Source organism: Electrona antarctica (assembly GCF_951216825.1).
Source record: "Electrona antarctica genome assembly, chromosome: 4".
In the NCBI taxonomy this organism is placed as follows: Eukaryota; Metazoa; Chordata; class Actinopteri; order Myctophiformes; family Myctophidae; genus Electrona; species Electrona antarctica.
Genome location: NC_136809.1, coordinates 29,723,939 through 29,747,758, shown reverse-complemented (window position 1 = coordinate 29,747,758; position 23,820 = coordinate 29,723,939). Strand labels below are relative to the sequence as shown.

General features: G+C 43.3%; 1 protein-coding gene across 1 annotated transcript in view; it reads right to left on the bottom strand.

Annotated features, from left to right (window-relative positions):
- fbxo41 (F-box protein 41) overlaps positions 1–23,820 on the bottom strand; it is a 59,610-nt gene that overhangs the window by 5,966 nt on the left and 29,824 nt on the right. Inside the window, exons 4-13 of the mRNA XM_079498623.1 lie at positions 23,466–23,676; positions 16,022–16,095; positions 9,089–9,519; positions 6,108–6,346; positions 5,157–5,272; positions 3,150–3,302; positions 2,337–2,432; positions 2,088–2,206; positions 1,744–1,902; positions 904–1,019 (exon numbers count right to left, since the gene is read on the bottom strand). Coding sequence (XP_079354749.1) covers positions 904–1,019; positions 1,744–1,902; positions 2,088–2,206; positions 2,337–2,432; positions 3,150–3,302; positions 5,157–5,272; positions 6,108–6,346; positions 9,089–9,519; positions 16,022–16,095; positions 23,466–23,676 — 1,714 coding nt within the window. The remainder of the gene's footprint in view (positions 1–903; positions 1,020–1,743; positions 1,903–2,087; positions 2,207–2,336; positions 2,433–3,149; positions 3,303–5,156; positions 5,273–6,107; positions 6,347–9,088; positions 9,520–16,021; positions 16,096–23,465; positions 23,677–23,820) is intronic.

Genomic DNA, 23,820 nt, shown 5'->3' with positions numbered 1-23,820 from the left:
CTGAATCTGATGTTATGAATTAATAACCCGCCTTAAGAAAGTCAAAGAGTTACAAGTATTACCTCATCAAGTAAGTCCTGTCATTATTATTCAAATAATTGTGCAAATTGTATTCAGTAACAGTTTTGCTAGGCACATTTTTAATTTTATTTGGTTTAACACATAAACCCCAGTTCCCAGTGCCAGCATACGCGTTGACTATAAAAAACGGAGTTTGCCCTTATTCTCTGCTTCCTCTCTCTTTACACTCATAAAAAAACCAAACTAAAGAGAGCAGGCTTGCCAGCTACTATGAGTAATTGCAATAGCTACAGAAAAGCCTGCTGTACCTTACTCATAAATCATGGATCGTCCTCCTCTCTACTGATTAGTCAACTGCATAGTATTGTGGAATGAGTTGCCAATGTAAAAATCACACTTGTGTGAAGTGAAGGGCGCCTACTGTGGCTGCCAGCCTGCCACATGACGTCACGTGAGGTGAAGTCAATTTTCGACGTAATTTCAAAGGCCATACGTACGTTGGAGGGGCAAACACAATGAGGCAGCCTTCGTGGTCCTACAGTTGGAGGCCATCGATATTGTCCTTTTCTTTTTGCTGAGGTTTGCGTGATCTAAGGACAGTTAACCCATTTTGGGCGGGAACCCCTTTTGGTGTTTTAAACATTATAATTTAGTTATTGAAAAATAGCAGATCTACAAGCTCATAGCGCGCCACCGAGTGGCGCGCTACGAGCTTTGTAGGTCTGCTATTTTTGAAAAATCGTGAAAATATTTATTTCAGAAAACTGGAGGATTTAGAAGGATTTTTTTAAATTTTGAGGTCGGGCCTAAATGGGTCAAATGATAAGGGACAATATCGGTGGCACCCAACTGTAGGTGTAGTAGGAGATAGTGAGACAATACCTGTAGCTTGTTCACCATCTCGTCAAATAGTTTCCTGGCCTCGGGACTGTTGGGGTCCTCAAAATAGTCCTCTACACCAATTTGAACCACTATGGATTTCAGATTACGGCACACACCTGCGGGAAAGTAGAAAGATTCATTTAGGCCCAACTGATTCAATCACACAGATCCAGAGCGATCTAGGCAACCTGTCCTGCCTAGTCAAGCTCCACTCAAAAAAGACCTGGGTGCTCTTCGACTCTGATTTTAAATTCGATAAGCAGGGAAATGCAGTAGTCAAATCAAGCTTCTTTCACCTCCCCTCCATAGCAAAAAATAAGCCATTCCTCTCTGTCCAGTGTCCACGATCTAGAAACCGTCATTCATGCCCTCATAACAGATATCCTGACAATCCCGTTTAGACTACTATAATTCCAATTACACTGGGATCAGCCAATCTGCTCACCCGTAGTCCACCTTAAGGCAGAATGGTAGACTGTGTCTAGGCGCTTTAAAAGAGATGTAGCATCAGACCTATAAATAATGTCCCCATAGTCCAGGACTGAGAGAAAAGTACCCTCCATATTAGATGTGCCCAACGACCAAATTGAGGATCAGAGGGGATTGCACGTTCTCTGTCGCAGCCCCCAGACTGCGGAACACCATTAAATCTGCCCTGGCTCTCCATTGAATCTTTTAAATCCAGGCTCAAAACTCTGTTTTACTCACAAGCATTTGAATCCTCCTGATATGATGTTGTGCTTTTAGCCCATTGTTTCCGTTTGATATGTTATTAATGACATCACTGTAGTGTTTCACTAGGTTTACCCATGTTAAAACAGGGACTATATTTCTACTCACTGTTGAAGTGGAGCAGAGCCTTGGGGGTGACTGGGGTGGAGGTGAGCACCAGCATTTCCAGACCTTTCAGTCCTTCCCTGCACACCTCTGCTGCTACTTCCTGGTTGATCTCACTCACATGGTCCAGCTCCAACACCTGCAGACGCATACAGTTCCTTGCTGTGTGTGCGTGCATGTGTGCGCGCGCGTGCATGCGTTGTGGGTTGCACAGAGATGCACAGAGAAAGGAGATGAGAGTAGAAAAGAGAAAGCGGGGTGAAACAGACAGGATAAGAGAATGGACAATCAGAGATGCGTTTCGGCTACTCAGGACATCTACAGTATAACCTTTGCATCCTACTTACCCAATGAGGCTAGTCCCTGGATGCCACACCCAGCCCCACCCACACCCAGGGCACGGAGGTGTGGCCAGCATCTTCCAATGGTCTGTAGGCATCTGTTGCTGAAGCGAGCTGGTTGTTGGCTGAAAACCAATGAGAACAATGAACACACTGTAAAGAACTAGAACCTAATGAGAACAATGAACACACTGTAAAGAACTACAAACGACTCTCCTTTAATACAGAGCACAACCAAGAGGAGTGGTCTGTTACCATGGGTGTAGTGGCGCCACCTGCAGGGAGATGATGTCTCTACAGCCGGCTCCCAGGGCCCAGATCACCTCCTGGCCGACTGGGTCTGTGGCACTCCTGCAACACATATGCATTACGTACTATAGATAGCTTACAGTATGTCCAGATTCATACTTTGATATGAGGAGTGCCAGGTTACAAAAATCTAATATGGTAATTTATTATCATCTATCTAGATCTCACACACACACACACACACACACACACACACACACACACACACACACACACACACACACACACACTTTCACAGGAGAGGGCAATACACACTGCACAACGTTTGACAGGCTCTGTGTGGAACTGTTCTGAACAATTTAATAAAAGGTCAAATTAAATCCGTGCAATGCCAAGTTGTCCTCACACACAAACCAACTGTTGTTGGTTTGTACACGCAGTTGAAGATGGGACATCTAACGGAAATTCCAAGAGACTTCACAAGAACTGTCCGTTACTAACATAACTGCGAGGTTATGCATACAAAGAGTATACACCCACCCTGTGCAGTAAAACGTTACCACTGGTATTGAAAAGCTCTCTGAGGAGTCTGCATGATCCCCACAAACGCTTTATCAACTGTCCCAAAGCTCCATCTAACCACAGAAACACTTTCACAGAAACGAATCACTTAATATTATGACATGATGACCTGTGAGTAGCCTGTGTGTGTGTGTGTGTGTGTGTGTGTGTGTGTGTGTGTGTGTGTGTGTGTGTGTGTCTGTGTGTGTGAGAGAGAGAGAGAGAGAGAGAGAGCATGTGATGCAGGTTGCATTGTACCTATATGTGACAGCCTGCAGGGCACGGCAGTAGCAGCTGGCCAGCCAGAGGGAGCGGTCAGTGAGCAGGTTGGGGCAGTGGGACACCTTCAGGATCAGCAGGTTAGTGCCTGTAGCCTTCAGCAGAGCCTCCAGACCCTCCTCCAAGCACCCACTGAGGACAGAGAGACAGAAAGACAGAGAGAGAGAGAGAGAGAGAGAGAGAGAGACAGAGACAGAGAGAGAGAGATGTGAAAGCAAAACGATAACGCATAACGGTCACTACAGTGGACAGTTATTAAAATGTAATTTTCTATGGTAAGAATAAGTTTTGATGGCAGAGTTGCATAATTATGTGGATGCCAGAGCACCCCCCCAACACTGCCATCCAGTGGCCAGCCGTTAACATTATTTTCTCAACATCCAAGATGGCTGACAGAAATGTAAACAAACCCAGCAGCTCAGGAATATCTATCCATTTCTTCGAAAGTAGGAGACCCTTGCAAGTAAAAACATCAAGTAACATCTAATAAGCACTATAGTAAAATAGTGCTTCCAAGTATTGATTTTATATTGGGAGGAAATGACGATTGATCATCTGTCCACTAAATTGGACAGATGACAAATGTGTCACTGGCTCTATTTCAACTACAAAATTCTTCATCTGCAGTAACATTTTTGGAAATAAATCAATGTATTCATGTTACTAGACAGCAACCTGCATTGTTTGTATCAAAAATAATGTTTTATGCATCATTATTTACATTATGCAAGTAATATTGAGTCTATTTATATAGAGCTCTAGTGCAGCAGATATAGAAACGCCTGATGGATAGTGAGGCAACTATAATATGACTAAAGTGAGGTTGATGCTAGTGGCCTGGCCAGTGGGGATCATGAATGAATATATAATAATTAACAGTGGAGCTGTATCTATCTATAAATGTTCCAAGTCTCTGTACGTGTGTGTATGTACATACGTCTGTAATCAACGTAACTCGAAAACCACCGACTTCAAATTCGACACACGTGTTCCACACCCCAGCTGATTGTTGCCCAGGTGGTTAGACTTCAGAAAAAACAGTGATAGTTGATGGTTGATCGAAGTAGTCTCACCTGGCCTGAGTCAAACTAATTGGACTCACAGTGCCCAACTCTGAGTCCAATTAGTTTGACTCATGCCAGGTCAGACTACTTCAACCAGCCATCCCCCAACCCACACAGACAAAAACAATCACCATGGAGTTATTTGAAATAAGTAATTAACTAACAGTACAGTAAGTAATTACTAGTTAGTAATAAAAACTGTTGCAGTAGGTTATCAGACTCATTTCAGTTGGAACACATGTAGTCTATCCAATCATTCTGTCATATTTCTTCTTGCTAAAATGGCATATGTGTACAGAGAAAGAAATAGCACTTGCTATTAGAATATGTTAAAAATGTGGCAATTGTAGTTTTAGAGCATTGCAAATATATTTTAACTTAATATAATTGAATTTGTATCATTTTTTTTCATCATTTTATAATTGTATTAATTGGTTTTCATTTTTAATTAAAAACACAAACGCGTACAGGTCAGAAACTCCTTTAAAAATGGTTCAGTATGTCTAAAGACTAATAAACATATTTTTTTAAACTCAGGTTATCATAATTCATGCGTCAAAGGGTTAATTGCTTGTTTGCTTAGTTCATGTTGGGATGTATTGCTGCGATGAGGCAACTGTACGGAAAGCTTGAATTATACTCTATCTGCAAAGTGTTTGCTTCATAAAAGTGTCAGAGTTTGGAAGTGCTTGCTTTCAATAACACAATGTCAATGTGGAATTTAGAAGAAGAAGAAGGTGGTACGCAGGAACATTGAGTGACTTCCAACGAGTGCTTGTTTTACCACTGGTTTTGTGTCCTGGTGGAAAAGTGACGCATGTGCAATTGTGCATACTCTCTACAATACAATGTAGCTTTCCATGCACAGTAAAGTCCAGAATGCTGATCTTGCTGTATGTTACAGTAAGTGAGTGTATCTCACCGTGTGCTCTTGAGGTATTCCTCCTTAGTTTCCTTCTTTCCTCTCTGTCGTGGTTTGAGGTTCTGCAGAATGAGGGAGTGAGTCTGGGTGCACCACTGGGACAATGTGCTCAGGAACTGACGAAGGAAACATGGGAATTATGAATACTGAATAATATTGATAAAATGTGAATAGAATAGTGAAAAGACAAAATACTGTAGGCAGTTTACTGATGCAATAGTCCCCCTGCGAGCATTCTAGGTGTTTATGACTTATTTAGTAACAGTGTACAGTACATTACACTATGTCTATGTCTTCTTCACAGATATTATCCTAAACTCAACACATATACATATACATATACATATACATATACATATACATATATACATATATATATATATATACATACACACACTTCCTACACTGCATGAGGAGTCCAAGCCGCTTCTTTTCACCTGACAGGGGGGAGTTTCCCTGGTAGGACACACAACCAGTTCCTTTCCCCTCCATCAGGCGCCCCGGCTGGAGTAAAGAGACCAGGACTACTGCATGTTTGTGACCCCTGGGGGGTCACAAACATGCAAAATAAAAAAATATTTTTGGGGGTCCCCAGGTTATAAGGTTATATTGTAGTGAGGGTGGCGGGGCGGGGGTCACGAGACATGGCCAAAGCATTTCCAGGGGTCTCCAGCCAAAACCATAGAGAACCCCTGCCCTAGGGGACACAGGGAGAACCCTTTCACCAACCCCACTTAGGGTATGGGCACAACATTTATTGTATTGATTTTACAATAAGAAAGAAAATAACACAGAACCACAGACATGCTACCTGGTGGCACTGGTGGTGACCACAGTTTATTTGGGGTAAACCCCTCAACCTAACCCTGCAGCAAATAAAGCAAGTCTTGTTACTGTATATTTAAGTAACTGAAGTAGGCTACACATCTCTTCTGTGGCGGCGGTGTTCACCTTGGAAGAGATGCGAGCATTCTCCAGCAGTACTCTGGTCCACACGGCCGGGTGACGCGCCACAAACTTCCAGTCGCGGCAGACCTCGGCTGCCCGCAGCAGCGTCTTGGTGTCCAAGTACGTGAATATGCAGAAGAGGGCAGCGCGCATCTTCAGGATCTCCGGGCTGATCACCTCATTGGACTTAGAGGGGCTCTTCTCATGGCGACAAGGCCTACTATACCCGCCCTCTGAGCGACCTGGGAGAAGGGGTCAGAGGATGCATTGTGTTCGTTTGTACAGTATGTGTACTAGCACTTCCCAAAAAGACAGTATGTGACCCATTGTACTAGCACTTCCCAAAAAGACAGTATGCAAACATTATTTACAATTACTGTACAAAAGAAACCTAAAGAAAAAACAACGTCGAAATAAAATCAAAGTCTTCTGAAAGAATATATATTCAAAGATTAGTGCCACATTTTCATGATTTTTCAAAAATACCAGACCTAAAAGCTTGAGCTTGTAGATCTGCTATTTTTCAATAGCTAAAGTAGGCTATAACATAATGCTTAGTTAAAACACCAAAAGGGGTTCCCGCTCATAATGGGTTATATTGTATAAGTGTACATACCTAAGTGAAACATTTCTTAAAAGTGTTTTATGAGATCATATCTCACACACTGACAAGATATTCTCTGTATGTCCATTTGGTGGCGCTAACTGTCAACCTGAATTGCTTTCTGTATGCATAAAAGCAGTTCATCTATTTATACACAAGACCATTTCTTCCATCCCAGCATGCATCACTTCTCGATGAATCATGTTATCTTTGGCCTTGGACAGCATCCTCAAAGCAACAGAGCTTTGAATGCTTTCTGTATCGCACGCACGTGCAGTCCACACACACACACACACACACACACACACACACACACACACACACACACACACACACACACACACACACACACACACACACACACACGCACACGCACACGCACACAGCCTCACAGAAGCACTTGCATAGACAAACACGTACACCACCTACACTCAAGACGTCCAGATGAGCCCAGTGCCAAGCTGTGCCCCATTTACTTGGAAATTGAATGAATCGTGTATTTGTACCATCTGAAAAACCTGGCAGCTATTAAGAAAGAACACAACATGGAACATTGCAACATTACAGGGATCTCATTAACAGGATGATTGTGTAGCAAGAATGTACTTATAGGTGCAGTATAGGTGGACAATTTGACAGAGAAGACTAATAAATGCCACATATTTGGTGGCATCTTTGGACCCAGTTTTGTCTCTTAGACCAGCAAAGCTGAGTATTAATTCAATTAATACTCTGCCGTTAAAACCAGTTTTAGATTTTAGCGTTGGCTAATCAAAGATTCCTGCCACGGCGCAAGCTTGTATACATCTGCTACTTTTACATTTTTTTTTTAATCTTGAAAGTGTGAAAACTACTGATTTAGAAGGCATTTGTAGAACCGGCCTCAGGTCTTAATGAGTATAATGCTTTCCTAGTATACCCTTCAAATCGCTTTACAAAGTACCCATATAGTACCCATACAGTACACGCACGCACGCACGCACGCACGCACGCACGCACGCACGCACGCGCGCACGCACGCACGCACGCACGCGCGCACGCGCGACACGCCATCACATAGACACATAACCTGGAGGAGCCGGGGAATGAACCTGGAACCGTCGGATTCCAAGACGGCCGCTTCACCTCCTGAGCCACTGCCATAGAGTACAGTAACAACCCACTGTGACCTAGATTCTCAGGCATTGTTGTCCTGGGAATCACTTCGAGGGTAAACTATTCTATTACTGCCTTTCTCAGATTTCTCAGATGCTGTTAGGTAGGATGTTAAGATAACTGTTTACTGATGAAAAAACTGTTTTGATTACATACAATACTGGCAGAGAAAATACAATTCTTCAGTCTCATCCACACACTCTCGAACATGACTTGCATGACTAAGCCAGCACAAGGAAAATCTGGGGTACTATCAGCTGCTTTGATGATACATGCAAGAGCATTATCATAAATTCTATTGATAAAGATATGGAGATATGGACCTAATGGTTGGGGAAAAAGTGGCTAACGGTATTTGTTTCTTAACATTTGCCAAATGAGTGGCTTCATTTACATCATTGATAAAGGATTCACATAGTGGAAGAGAGGAATTCTACAGTCTGATGCCAATTATTATCACTACTTTTATCACTACTTTTGTGTTGGCTGGAGGTAGCTTGTATTTTGGTATGCAATTCCCAAAGTGCTACTAGTAGTCATTGGCCATTGGCCATTATCCACACAAGCCTGCATTCAACTTTGATAATCAGGTTATTAACCCATTTAGACCTGAGAACAGATTCTACAAAATGTCTTCCAAATCATGACAGTTTTCTGAAAAACCCATGTTTCCATGTCAGTGGTTCTCAATATTTCATGTCAAGGACCCCAGAAACTATATGAAATTGGCCACCGACCCCCATCTGAAAATATGTTGTTCCAGTGACCCCCCCCCCCCAAAAAAAAAATCAATAGCTAAAGCATTGAACACTTGCTACTGAGGGGGTTTACTTTGAACCCAAGATGGACCTGGCTGGCAAGTGACACTATAGTTCGGTCTGTCTAATACCATATTGTACATTTTGTACAACATAATACTGTACCATTATGTTTTGAATATTGGCACACATAGCGGACAGTATATAATACCGTCCGCTATGTGTGCCAATATTCAAAACATATGATACAGGCAGTTCTTCAGTGCAAACATACGTATCAAATGATCACCTTTGGGATCCATACATATTGAATTAAGACAAATTCTCGTGCCACAGCAAAACATTTTGCCCTTCTGATCAAACCTTCTGTTAAAACATCAGCGCACATCAGCACCACCCCATGCTTGACATTTTCACCCATTTGGCTCCTACAGAGGTAATTTGAATCATACACTTCTTCCTGTTACCTGTGGCAGGGCGGTATCCTGACCGGCTGTGGTGAGTATGCGAGTGAGAATGGGCGTGGTTTTGATGCGGCGGAGCGGAGGACTGCTGGACTTCAGCCACAGTCCTCCTCTCCTGCTCCCACACCTCCACGTCGGATTCGGTGGTTCTCGAACCCACGTCCGACACGTCGCCTTCGTCCCCGTCCTCCGTGCTGTTCCTGTATGGCCGCCGCTGCCAGTTCTGTATGGCCTGCTTACGAAGGCCCCAGCTCCGAGAACCACCAACCCCACTTCCGCCTCCTCCGGGGGAACGCTCATAACCACCCTCGCCCAGCCGGCAGTGGACATGGTAATACTGGGACTCTGGGCAGTCGTCCATGGCGTGCATTTCCACGCTGTCGCTGTCATAGCCCCCCGAGCCCTGGGACACCGACTTCACCCTCCCTGACACACTGGAGGAAGAGAAGGAGTAATGGGAGCGAGGTGAGGAACTATTAAACAAAACATGTAAAAAACTAAGTGACATTAACAATGAAAATGTTACTGTGCAGTTGTCCAACCTACGCGTTTCAAAGTGATCTACACACATTCAAACCTAAACCATTGAATTGAGCACCTGGTACTGTAGCTGTTCAATTCAATCTCTGTCCTGTTGACTTCTGAGCATCTCCACTATTCGGTACTACTACTATTACTACTATGAGATTATGGGTACTACTGCTAAAAGCAGTGTGCTAAAACTACTGCTGGTGGGGAAAAAACAGCACTTGGATGTTTATAGGTGACCGTGTTATTTAAGTCAAGACAGATTTTGTTTGCACATTTGGGGTAAATGTAAGATGGCTCTCAGGACGAGAGAAATTCAGAGGTGCCTACAGCAGGGAAAACTACTGAAGCACTTGGCAACAATGAGTCCCAGAGCGACAAGTCTGACAGTGGAAGAGAGTTGCATTTCAGAGGAGCTGCAATAGCATGGAGACAGCTTTTATACATACTGCTAACAGCACTTTACAATATAACTTCCCTCAAAACAGAGCAGAAATAATGAGCAGTTAAAAAAAAACAGCATTTGCGAAAACTAGGACATGTCTTCTGACTTTGTCTCCTTCCTGCCTGCTCTGCTCATTTTTACATGAAGCACGAATCGGTGAGTCTGGAGGAGTGCATGGCATGCCTCGCTTTGTGAATGTTGCTTGTTATAGAATGACAGATGATAATGCCTATTACAGACAGTTACATCAATGTATGTGACATCATGTCAAGTGTCTCCAGCAGTCTGATTTGAATAACACAGTAAGCTACAAATATGAATTAAATCTACCCCTAAGATTACCCCACCAAACTGTCTATTTGGATATTATGTCAGCATTCTAAATAAAGACGATGCAATCTGGGTCAATACAATCATACTGTAGTCTGTTTAAACCACTGTCTAGCAACCACTTGATTAAAAGTAGCAGCACATTGATTCAAAATAATTCCCCCATACAAGTGATGAAACAAGTGGTAAATGGTAAGGGCTGGTTAGAGAAGCTCCTGTTGCAGCTAATTCATGATTTAAGTGTACTGTATGTACTGTATCCTCTGATTGTTGGAGAGTAAATGCTAAGCAGCTTTAGTGATTAGCCTTGTAATCTCTGATACTCTGAACCCAGCTCTCGGTTTATGCATGAAGTCAATTATTCCATTACATTACATTTACATGAAGTCAATAGCATAAATAATATATAATTTATAATTCATTATGTAGTAGTGAAATTGCTTTGAATAAAGAGATACTGTATTTATACTTGTACATATGTACAGTGCATGAATACATACAGTGCATACATTCAGTATAGTACAGTATATGTATTGTAGACTATGTACAGTATGTGCATAAAATGTTGCAGTTAAAACCATAGACGCTTCCATCTACACATTTATGTGAGGAACAAATCACACCCACCCATCACATTAACTATATATAACGGTAACAATCAGCTTAAAGGTTCAGAGTCTACCTTTGATGTGCAGACATTTGACAGGTCAGCCTGTGGCTGGTGGAACTGGAACTGTAAATAACAGCGTGGTCAAACGAGAACACACAGACTCTGTCCTTGCAGATTGAGTGTCTGATACACAACCATTCTTCTACTTCATGGTTTCCCATGGAAACAATCGATTGTAATTACAAACAGGCTGATCCTGTGCTTCCAATCAAAGCTGAATCTATGCAGGTTGATATGTCCATCAATTCACCTGCGCAACTGTGATTTATTTACTGTCAAACATTCCTCAAACACTGTATGGTGAGGTTAAGCAATCTGGGAACCCATCAACAAAAAAGGGGCAAAAAGTCCTTTGAATTTGCCTCTGGGGCACTACCCAATTCCCTGTGTAAAGACCTGATGTCAGCCCATTCACTCTCCTTCAGCCCTCCCCCTCAGGTGGTTGTTTCCATTCCTAATAACAACAAATCGACACGTTGTAATGGGAGTAGCCGACAGATTCAGCTGCGGAGCTCTGAATTTGTCTTGGGAGATTCATAAATGAGAGGAAAGGTGAATATTTCAATTATATGTAGATGTGCTGAAGTTGTTTGTGAATGAGTTGTATTATTGTTGTTATACTATTACACAATAACGTGATGATATACTGTAAAAAGGCTAATGCCCAGTTCAGAATGCTCGGGTCAAAGGTGGTTCCCTCAATCCCGTGCAGGGTGTAATGAGTCAGATTCATATTTGGTGTGCTCACTAATTACTTTCAACCGGGCGTCCCTATTTATGTGATTATAGGTGAAATGTGTCAAAATGTACAAAGATCTACACAAATAGCAGATCTACACACAGTCTAAGATTGTAGATCACTTCTTGAGTCAGCAAAGTGCTCTCTTTAGTTGCTTTTTTATTCTTATGTATCTGCCACTGTGAAGGTTGTACAGTGCACATGTATAGGTATGTATATCTCTTTAACCTTGAAGATGTTCTCAATTTAGAGTTGTACTTACTCCCTGTGGGGAAATTCCACCTCTGCACCTGACCCATCTTAACAATTAGGAGCAGTGGGCTGTCACTGAGCAGTGCCCAGGGACCAGCTCCAGCTATAATGCCAGAGTTAAGGGCACTGGCATGTCCTTAAAATGCATGTGTTTTTGGTGTGGGCTGAATCCAGAATCCCCGGAGAAACCCCATGTGAACATCACAGGACCTTCTTGCTGTGAGCAAGGCACCAACCAGCACATCAGGAGCAATTCGGGGTTCAGTGTCTTGCTCAAGGACACTTCGACACTAACTCTGGGGGAGCCCGGGTTCGAACTGGCAACCTTGTGGTTTTCATCCGGCCACTCTACCCCTGATCCACCGCCCCCACGAACATACATACACACAGATACTTGGTTCATTTATAGATAGATGTATTATTCTTCCGACTGTGAAACCTTCGTCATCTTTGGCTATTGACCTTTAAGTCAGCAACCAAAGATGATGAATACATGTAATCATACTTCCTGCAGCTAAAATGGCATTTGGCAACACAGCAAGCAGACTGCAGATTTTGAGGGATTATTAATAACAAAAGACAGAAGGTAGCAAGGACTGCTGTCAGGACACTATCTGATAAGAATCACACAATTCACTGGGGAAGGCCTGAGAATGGTTTGTGTGACATCATGTTTGGACACACATACGTACATGCACCAAATGGGAACACCAACTGTATCACGCAGAAGTCTACGTCATTTCCAAAGTGTGTGAAAACTCATGCAGAGATGCTGTCACACTCTGTGTGACATGTAATACACATGCAGTCCTGGTATGATTCAACAGGGTCTCAAATTCCGTACAAGGGGAAAATGCAAGACAATTGCAACATAAAACAGTATTTTATTTTAGCCTAAAATGTGTCAAACTGCATTCAGCTCAGTGTTTTTTCATTGTGCTTTAAGAGTGGTGAGGTGAGAGCTTGAACGTTGTAAGTCACTGTTAAATGCCTCAATTATAATTGTAAGATTAGAGCAGTGGGTCTCTTGGCTGCTAGTTTCTCAGAGAGAAACCTAAACCTAAACGATCATCTGGATGGGAAAAGTGGATGAGAAATGTTCCCCCGCCTGTAGGCCTTTTGCAAATGATAACAGATCACCTAAGACAAATACACCATTCTGGCTGAGATGTGTCACAGAGAAGAACAATAATTCTCTATAACACTAACAAGAACAGAAGTGACATTTCTTCACATTTAAGAAACATAATGTACAATGTACAGTACTTATAATTGGTTTGATTTAGGCCATCTCATAACTAACAGCACCTGACAAAATATGTTGCTGTAGATAGTAGCTAAATTGAATGAAGGGGTGAAGTGAATGAATGAATGAATTAATGAATGAATTAATTAATGAGAACCATGGACGAATCTTCTAATTTAATATGTTTGACAATAATGGATACTTTGCAAGTTAGCTGTGTTACCACATCATTATAAATGTGCCAGAGTAGCTAATGAGCTCATTTTCATCTGTAGCCCAGGCAGGTTGTTAAAATACAATAACACAGGACATACGGTAAGTACCGTATACTAATAGTAATAGTTACAGTATATGTAAAATGAAAGAGGGCATGGGGTTGGTTTACTTTACGCCATATCTTACATTTAATTTTAAAAACAGTAGTGTTAAGTATTGTGCTTCAATGCATCCGTGCTCAGTTGACTTTCCCTGGATGAGTACAGTATATGAAACATGTATAAGGGGTTGTGCAGCTATATTCTGAGTGGCACAGGATGTCACAGTAAAGTGACATCCTGTGCCATGTATCTGTACATTACAGATATATTTTACATTCCAATTCTCAACACTGTCTAGAGGTGTGCGGCTGCTCTGATCCTGTTCCGTTTCTGCACGACTAACATGATATGTTCTATGCAGCGTACTGTGTGTGCCCTTCTGTATGTGTGTGTGTTCTTCCTGAAATGGAACTAAACCACCTTCTATCCTTTTATAAATGGAGGCTGAAACAAACAGGACTGACCGTATCCCGTTGTCTCGATATGAATGAATCCCTCAACGTCAAGAGTATGATGCTTCACTGGACGAGTCTAAGTAAATGAAAGAGCCAGTGAAATTCTCTTCAACCTCAATGACTCGCTCTGAGCACTGTCCCAGTGGGTGCCATTATCTGTTCAGTCACCAGTGTGTCAGACATTTAATTCACTATGACGACTCTGTTCACCACGGTATTCCCCAGCATTGAACAGTTCTAGAGGCATGCTACAAGAAGCTAGCCCTCTGTTAATATAATCAGCATAACAGCGATTCCCAACCTGTGAGCAAACAATATTACCCTCCAAATAATTGGCTAAATAAAACACTACAATTTAATGACAATATAGCATTAATATGAACAAATGAATGTAAGAAAATGTCTATTTATTTATTTTTTAAAGTTTTCATTGTGATACCAATAAATAGGAACTTAAAATACACTATGTTAGTTCCATTGATCCAAGCTGGAACACAATTGATTGATTGATTGATCGATCATTAAAATAAACATGCCATAAACATGCAGTGGTCAGATGGGAAGGCCATGAACGCTTTCTAGATTTTCAATTAGGCCCTGATCCAGAAAAGGTTGGGAACCAATGCAGTATAACCACCATCATAAAACACTAATTCATGGTCATACTGTAATTTGGCAACTGCACGCTCATAAAACCCCACACTTCATCGCTCAGACGCTCACAATGGTTTAGTGCACTAGTGAGTAATACTCATGAGGCTTCCTCTGTACTAAGAAATGCTCATATCTAAATCCAGTTATGGCACAGTTGGCCCCAGCTGGCACCATTTAATATCAGGTCGATTTATAAGGCGAGGCAATTGCTAATCTTATTTAAGGAAAGCCTCTTTGTACTATAGAGTTTTAAAAGGTCATAACTAGGAACAGGATTTCATATTAACGGACATCAAACAGTATATACTCACATGTCACAAATATAAATCCGGTAAAGTAATTTTCCCACAGTTTCACCACTCAAACTGTTGGCTCTGGTGGTATGGTGATTAATACTATGATACAGTATAACTGGAAATGGTGTGTAGTTCTAGAGTCAGGGTTTATCTAAGTCCTGGGGTACCATGGACTACATTGATAATATTTGACTTTGTAAACCAGCCCTGATATATTTGGTGCCTTCTTTTTCAGTTTACACCAAGTCTCTTCACCAAAAATACCAGCATCTACAGTACAAGCTTGTTCCCCCCACCCCAATAGGGATGCTAGGGTTCAAGTGAGTTCTTTTCAATCTCTCCTAATAATGGAAAACTGATATCCTCACAGGTTTTGATCGTGACATACTTAGGGGCAGGGGGCGGAACTACCGGGGGGGAGGGGGGTGTCGTTTCACCACGGCCCGTGACTCCAGGGGCCCGGGCTGTCAGATGATCGATCGACGATCACACAGCGTTACACAGTCACTCACGACAGATACCCATTCAAAGCATTATCTCTCAGGGCACTTTGGGAGTCAGGTTCGGCGGGGCCCGGTCGTGTGGTCACCCCCCCGGCCCAGTACCAAGTTGTTCCGCCAGTGCTTAGGGGAGAGAATTACATATTTACGCACCATAATGTGACATAAATGTAAGGTGTAACAATGTAACAATGTAATTCAGGGGTGCCGTGGATGGATGAAAACGTTATTTACAGGGGCGATCTGAGAGAAACATTTTGAGAACCACTGCTATAGTACAATGTGCCATACGGGCAGCAGTATATATAATGTAGCACTACAGTCCAGGATGCACACGCAGATTAAACACACCAACGGACCGACATGCGGTAACAACGGTCGGACATGCGGTAGAACATGCGCTGCTCCGTGCTTGAGGTTAGGTTAGGGTTTGAGGTAGGTTCTCGGTCCAATAGTATCTCTAAACTAAAGCCTGTACCCCTACAGTCCAGTGCAATGACTTACCCTGTGCTGGGCGAGGAGCGTCGTTCAGACACCTGGTACATGCCCCTGGTACTCCCAGATACGCTGGAGTTTCTCTGGATAGAGACACAAGGGGGACAGCCAGGAGTTACAAGAGGCAACAAACAAAATCATGGTAGCATGTTTATGTTATTGATATGCTTATGATCATTCTACTATCAAATATCGCTCTTTTTCAAACAAATTATTTACATCCTTGACTGGGGGGATCTGTATTTGGCCCCCTCCTTTTTGAGGGGCGCTAACCTCTCCTATATACAGGTTTAATGTTTGTTTTTCGTTCAATGTTTGTTTTAAAAATCACACCCGTGTGAAGTGAGTGGTGCAACTCCGTGTGGGGGTCCCCGGAAGTTCCAGACCCACAGGACCACAGCCAGGGTGCCGGCCCGGTTCCGGCGAGCCGCCCCGCGTCCGAAACGGTAGAGAAATTAGAGTTACCATGTGGGAGTCTCTGGGGGTCCCCAGGGATTCCCTGGGGGGATCCCCGGGGACCCCCAGAGACTCCCAGGGACCCCCAGAGACTCCCCCCCAGAAACGCACCCAGGGGGCCGGCCCGATTCCAGCCAGCCGCCCTATGTCCGAAACGGTTGAGAAATGACAGTTACCGTGTGGGGGTCCCTCTACTGTACCCTCTACTGTACTGTACTGTCACTGTACTGTACTGGCACACCCAAAATCATCATATATACAGTTGTGTTTGTGTGTGTGTTAGGTTGCGCACAGGTGGTGAAAAACAACCATGCTATTTTCGTGCTCATACCCAGGCACCCACCCAGCCAGCCACACACATAGCTCCGTAAGGGAGTGGTTGCACCACTCAAAAATGCCATTGACAATGAAGAGAAATTAATGTTTGTTTTGTCCGTAACACAAACATTAAATCCCATTAACAATAAAGAGAATTTAATGTTTGTTTTGACACCGTTTGTTTTACATCATCATTACATCACCTAAGCAGCTATAATCATTTATAGCTACTCCAAGCTATACCGAATTCCCTCCTCAATGTTTTGATTTTTTTCTTCTACACCAAATCTGTTTGCCAAAAATAACTGATCTACAAGCTGCTATTCTGAACATTTACCTATTATGACATGCCCAGTATAGAGAACTAGATCCTGTTTAAAAACGTACTACAGCCTAAACCATAAACAATGTCATAAATCCCTTAACATAATATATAGTTACAGAGACTAGTGTAGAAGGCGTCACATTCCGTACAGTAGGATTACATAAAGCACCAACTAAATGTCGTCATCTGTGTGTGTGTGTGTGTGTGTGTGCGTGCGTGCGTGCGTGCGTGCGTGTTACTGTAAGTAACATTTCATTCTGGTCTTTCCATTTCTCGCCCTGAGGGCAAATCCTCCTAGTCACTCTTTCTGACAGTGTTCAAAGCAACCTGTGTACTATTGATGTGTGTGTGCGATAGTGCCAATTGGATTTATGTGTGAGGTACGGCAAAGGGAATGCAAACACTCTCCAACACGCACGCGCACACACGCACACGCTCGCACGCACACGCACGCACACGCACACGCACACACACACACACACACACACACACACACACACACACACACACACACACACACACACACACACACACACACACACACACACACACACACACACAGAGGAGACCTGGGCTTAGTGCCAGTTGAAACGGATGAGAGAGGAACCATATAAACTCAATCCATCTCTTCGCCTCATCCCAAACAGCAGTGAACGCTGGGCAGAGCAGGAAAGGCTGATCCTCTAGAAATGGAATGGAACACAAAGCATCTGTCCCATCCATCTAAGGCACACAGGGAAAACCCTTGAGTGAACCTAAGTCCGATTTCTAATACACTGTGTGATGGTGTCGCTGAGTGGAAATAGCCAAATTATAAGCTCACAATGCATCACGGATGCGTATGAGAGAGTATAAATTATGCATTAACTGAATTGATTTATCTCCTTGCCCTGTTCCTCTCCCTAACCTCTTTTCTCTAGCTTGAAAAGTAACTGTAAATTATGGCTTGAGACCAATTTTTACTTCATTGAGCACCTACTGTATGTAGAAACCACATTTAGATGTTCCAAGATAAAGCGGGTGGAAGAAGACAGACACTCTGTCATCGTGGTTGTAGTCAGATTATTAGTTCCGCGACCACAAGATCTCCTGAACGATCAACAGCCTAAGATAATGCAAAGTCTCGTCCTCGCCCCCCTCTCGTCCTCGCCAAATACAGAGAAACAGTGCAGCGCCTCAGTAATCTAGGATCATAGGTAAACCAAGAACCTACTGTAGCATCAGTCCAACAATGTAATACAATAATAATAATTATAATAATCTGTATACATTGAAACTATAGAAAGTATAGGATGCCAGGATCCTATATATAATATAGGATGCTATACCTGGTGGTACCAGGTATAGCATGGTTGTCCGTGATAATGAATCTGAAAAGTGTTGCGGTTCCATGGACGCTATAATAACATATACCTCTGCACTGTATAGGGAAGGCATTTTTAGCAGGTATGTCGGAAAAGAACCAAAAAGAAACAAAGAAGCAGATCCTGCACTGTCTCGAGCTTCCAACAATAACTTTTTTATTATATAAGAATAAGATACAAGCTGACGTTTCGTTTTGTGACATGTCAGCTTGAGGTTCGGTACCCAGCATTTCCTGGGTTTAGTAGCCTCTCTCTCCATCGCTGGGTTATTGTGTGGGCGAAATAGGCTCTCTCCTCCTCCTCCTCCTCCCTCTCTCTCTCTCTCTTTCCGTCCCTCCCTCCCTCTCTCTCCCGCTGATCAAGCTCTGGTGTGCCATTCGAAACATCTAATCCACCCATTAGACTTTTAGATATCTTGTGAGCAAGGGACATTTTTGGTCTGTGGGCCGTTTAAGAGAAAAGGCCATGATGTCACCAAAATAGTGTTCAGTCAAAATAGTGTTCATTCATGAAGGTCTATACAGCAAATGTTTCTAAGATAACTTGGGACCAAAGTGGAAGGACGGACATTGATAGAGATTAATAATCAGATTGATCTATAGTTGAGAAACAACAGAAATGAGAAACAACTGTGATCATAGAATCAGTATTACAGACTAAAATCAGGACTGAAAAACAGTAAGAATCTAAATAAAGCGATTTGAAACGGATTAGAAACTACTAGAATTAAACACAGATGGAGAAGCGGCGAACAACACCAGCGTCCTCTCACGTCCTCTGCATCTCTACAGCACGTCTCTTACAAAACAGCCTCTGTAGCATAAGAGGACGTGAGCAGGCGCTGGTATCCATGGCAACAACCGGGTTGTGCAATGGTGAGGTTGTTCATCTGCTTCCCACAGTGGAGTGTTAGGGTGTTAGATAATGACTCAAATAAGACACACCTCTAAGAATAGAAATGATCCCGGAATATATAGTATATCCATTTAATTTAATCACAACTTAATCAGACTGAGAAAGAGAGGGAATGGTGCCATGTTGCAAACTGCAGTACAGTGGAGCATGTTCAGACGGTGAGTGTGTGTTGTCTTTTGAAACGTACATAATCGTTCCAAATGAGTAAAGCCTCAGTTATGCAGTTGTCGCACAGCAGTCTCGCTCATTTTCAAGCTAACAATACGATCCGTTAACTTGAATGTCAGTGTGATGAAGTATATCTTAGACTTAAGTCAGTTATAAAGAGAAGGACAGGAGTCATTTGAATATCTTGTGTAGGTGGTAGGACAGATAATTTACAGTCATTCCCAGACCTCCGGTGCCAAATGCCAACCAAATAATTCAAGTCAAGTTGAAAAGTTTGATTTGTTATTCAGTCATATAAGGGTTAGGATCATATTTTCTCTGGGTACAACTGACAGACAATAATAGTTTGAGTGGTGTTCCTCAAATGTTCATAAACGACAAAGTGGTGATGGGGAATGGGGTGCACAACAGGGTTGGGTGGCAAGCCTCTGGGAGATTAGGCCTTATGCTGATCGTGTGACATGTGAGGGGGGTTTGGCCAGGGAGTTGAGTAGCCTGACTGACTGGAGGAAGAAACTGTCTTGTGTTGCAAACCCTGATGCTGCAGAACATTTTCCTGGAAGGCAGAAGGGTGAACGGTCCGTGGGAGGGGTGGAAGGGATCTCTCTCAGTGCTGGAGGCCCTGCTTATGCAGTATGAGTGGTAGATGTCTATAATTAGCGGTAGAGATGATTCTCTCAGCTGTTCTCACTACCTGTCTTTCAGTCAGAGGTGGTGCAGTTTCTGCAGCATGCACTGCTACTGTACAAAGGCGCTCTCTTTGGTCCCATGTGGTGAGGATGTGGGAGGGAGTTTTGTCTTGTGATGTGAACACCGGTGCTTTTGACAACCTGAGGAGCTCCTTACCATGGGGGGGAAAAGATACAAACACCCCAGGCCCTACGGCCAATCCCCCAGAGCGGCTGGGAAATGGTGAAGCCGCCAAACCTATATTGGCCAAAGCTGGAACTGCAGACGGGTGGTTTTGCTTGTGAATGTAGCACGAGCAAAAGAGCACGCAGCTGGGGTTTAACACAGAACGCTCGTTCATGAATCGATTCAGGCACGTTCAGGCGAGTTATCACTTGGGCAACAAATGTTGGTGCGTTTGAGAGTTGAGAGTTTTGTCTATACTCTCAGCAGAGACAGGAACTACATCCGGGAATTGGCATACCAACTAAAGAAAACTGAGAAAAGAAAAAGAATATCTGCAAAGGGGCAGGTTGATGGTTAACTTCAGCTGAGAATCAGCCGGTCCTGCACATTAGCACGGTTAGAACACATGCATGTCTCGTCATGTCCGACCACTAGTTTCTGAAGGTTGACATATCGTCATTAGCATTAAAGCTGTTGTCTCCGCCGTCATTAAGTCCATTATGCTCTAGCGAGGCATGTTACTCATGTTAGGCATGAATAGCTACTTTGAACAGCTGAGAATTCTTCTTGATCTATGAACTGCCCTGAAAGTTTCAGCTCAAGGAGCATTGTCATCATTATGTGGCCAAGTGTTCATATATTCAATATAGTCAATCAAATATTTTCTCCTGTACCTTACCAAAGCAATCTGTCATAGTTCTCATTCTCAGCATCTTTCTCAACAAAGAGTATAAAGATATGAACTGTAAATCGTCTGTCAGTTGGAAACGATGGGCGTCAAAAACTGTATACCGTGTCGCATTCTGACATGTTGTGAGTTTGTTGTTCTGCTATTTTCATTACTTTTGTGTGATGTAGTATAAGGCATTAATTTACGAAGAAAACTAAAAAAGAAATTGAAACATGGAGATACAAGGTTTCTGCCCCTGGCAGGTAAAATACATTCAGCACTTTCCTCTTGGACTGCTTCAAACCACAAACACTCTTGCTATAGCAGTGTTTGTGTGTTTCACCACTTAAAGCCTATACTTCAGGGCTATTCAAGTAAATTGTTCACGGGGCCACATTGTCAGAAACCCAAGGGGCCAGGGCCAGACAGTACAGTACAGGGCCAGACTGCACCCTGTATGTACTTCAACGCGCTACCACATTTTCACAACTTTTATTTAAGATGCTATCTTAGAATAGATTTAGTCCTATTTGACAGTGCAGAAACATTTAATTGCCATACTTGCTCTATATACAACCTTTGTTCCCTCTAAACTAAATATCTGTATTGAAAATAGCCCAACTACTAGCTCACATCACAAGCTTGTAGAGTTGCTATTTTTGCCTAATGTTCGCTCCAGCATAGTGGCTCTAGGGTTCATGTGGTTAAAGGATAAGACCACTTTTTTAGACCCTTACCCTTTAAGATCACAGTCCTATAATTCCCCCACCAACCTCCTTAATTATTTCTGTGCTATCTACGATTTTAATCATACCCCCTAGGCTGGGGTACGGCATCAGCCACCTACGAACATGTTCGTACCCCCCCGTATAATCCATATATGAAAGCGGTGACCGTCAATTTACCTTTTAGCATTGCTCCGGTTGCTATGGAGCGCCTCCGTCCCCACCAGCTATGGGATTTGTTTTACATCCAGCTCCATTGAGCCTCCATTATAACATGATTTTCAAAGCCCTGTATCTCTAAAGCTTCGAGCGCTGTCCATGGTTAGCCGTCGCGCATCCCGACGATCGTAAATCATTTGTGACCGTGTCTCACATCGCGCCGGACATGTAACCGTTTCTGATGAGAGCTAAGATGTATGAGCTAATACTACTAATAGTACTACTGTGCTCACAACATCAGCCCCCTCCTCACTGATAACCCAGGAATGAAACAGAAGAGCGTAGAGTGAGAGTGGACGGATGGCACAGGTTAAGTGTGCTTATGCTACCACCTAGCGGGCCTAGAAAGAATTAAAGGAGTAGTTCGGCAGTCATCACATTATTGGCTTAGGAATGCGACAAAATGAAATTATTGAAATAATGAATGGGCTGTGTAACTGATGGGCTGGGTTTGATTCCCGCTGGGGACGCTGTGGGCACTGGGGGCGTGTTCCCTCAGTGCCCATACCCGAGGCGGGGTTGGCGAAAGGGCCTTTCTGTGTGGAGTTTGCATGTTCTCCCCGTGTCCCCTAGGGTAGGTACCCTCACAAAAACATGCCGTAATCCTGGTCTCTAAACTACCTCCCCCTATAGCCAGCCGGGGTGCCTAATGGAGGGGAAAGGAACTGGTCGAAATAACGTGTTCCTTCCACGCACTAAGTCCGGCCGGGGAAACTCTCCCCTGTGAGAAGAAGCAGCTTGGACTCCTCATGCATAGAAGGAAGCATGAGGTCAGTCCGCAGCCCCCCCAGGTTGGCAGAGGAAGTGTAGCGCCCAGGCTTACATTAGATAATTGACAAAATAATAAGCATTTGGGAAAGCAATCTGGGAAAGGAATCCATAGTGGATACGCGCGGCCATCTTGCTTACGGTACATTTTCTGTTTATTGGCCTAGCAACCCAATGCTATTGTATGTAGCATTACGACCGCAAGCTATCATAAACCACTATAAAAGGACCATTTGACGTAGATCTGCGTCAACAGCGGTAGACCGCTGAATTAAGATTTGACGACGTAATGTGTCAAGGCCCCTCACGCTAGTTTTTTATTCCTAGGGTGGCTCAGGTTTAGGAGCGCTCGTTTTACCGCTCCGCCACATCTTTTACTACCGCGGATTTTTTAATAGTTTTTGGATTAAGGTTGGTGAGGGGTACGTTAATAGTTTTTGGATTAAGGTTGGTGAGGGATGCGTTGCTCCCCTGCTTGCGGTTATGTTTAGGTTAGAGTTAGAGATAGGGTTAGTACTAGTCATAGAGTACTAGTAGGCATAAACACTTGTGTGCGGTCCAAAACACAGACCCAGCGCTTCCTACTCCACTGACAACCAATCACAGCGCTCCAAATTCCCTCCCATCATAGGAATAAAAAACTCGCGCCCCTCACACCCCTTCTCTTCACCTGGCGTCCATTGTTGCCTTTTGATCCTTGCAGGCTGCAGCGTCCCAGACTGCCATTGGGTGTGGTTCCACAGCTGCTGATGATCTGGAGTTGCTTCTCAGCGCGATCAGCCCTGTCCAGCAGCTCCTCAATGAACTGCTGCAGACGGACCTTGGCGTTGGCCTCGCGTGCAGCAGTCTCCTGCAGGAACTGGTCAATCTGGGCCACTTCTCTGAGCATAAAAAGACAGAAAGCGATGATATTAGTAGGGACGAACAAGCTTTTATTGACATTTATGCTCTTCGCTACAAACTACAAACCTTGTTTCCCTCCTACTCCGATTGGCCAAAGTTTCCACGTGTTCTTTGACTCATGG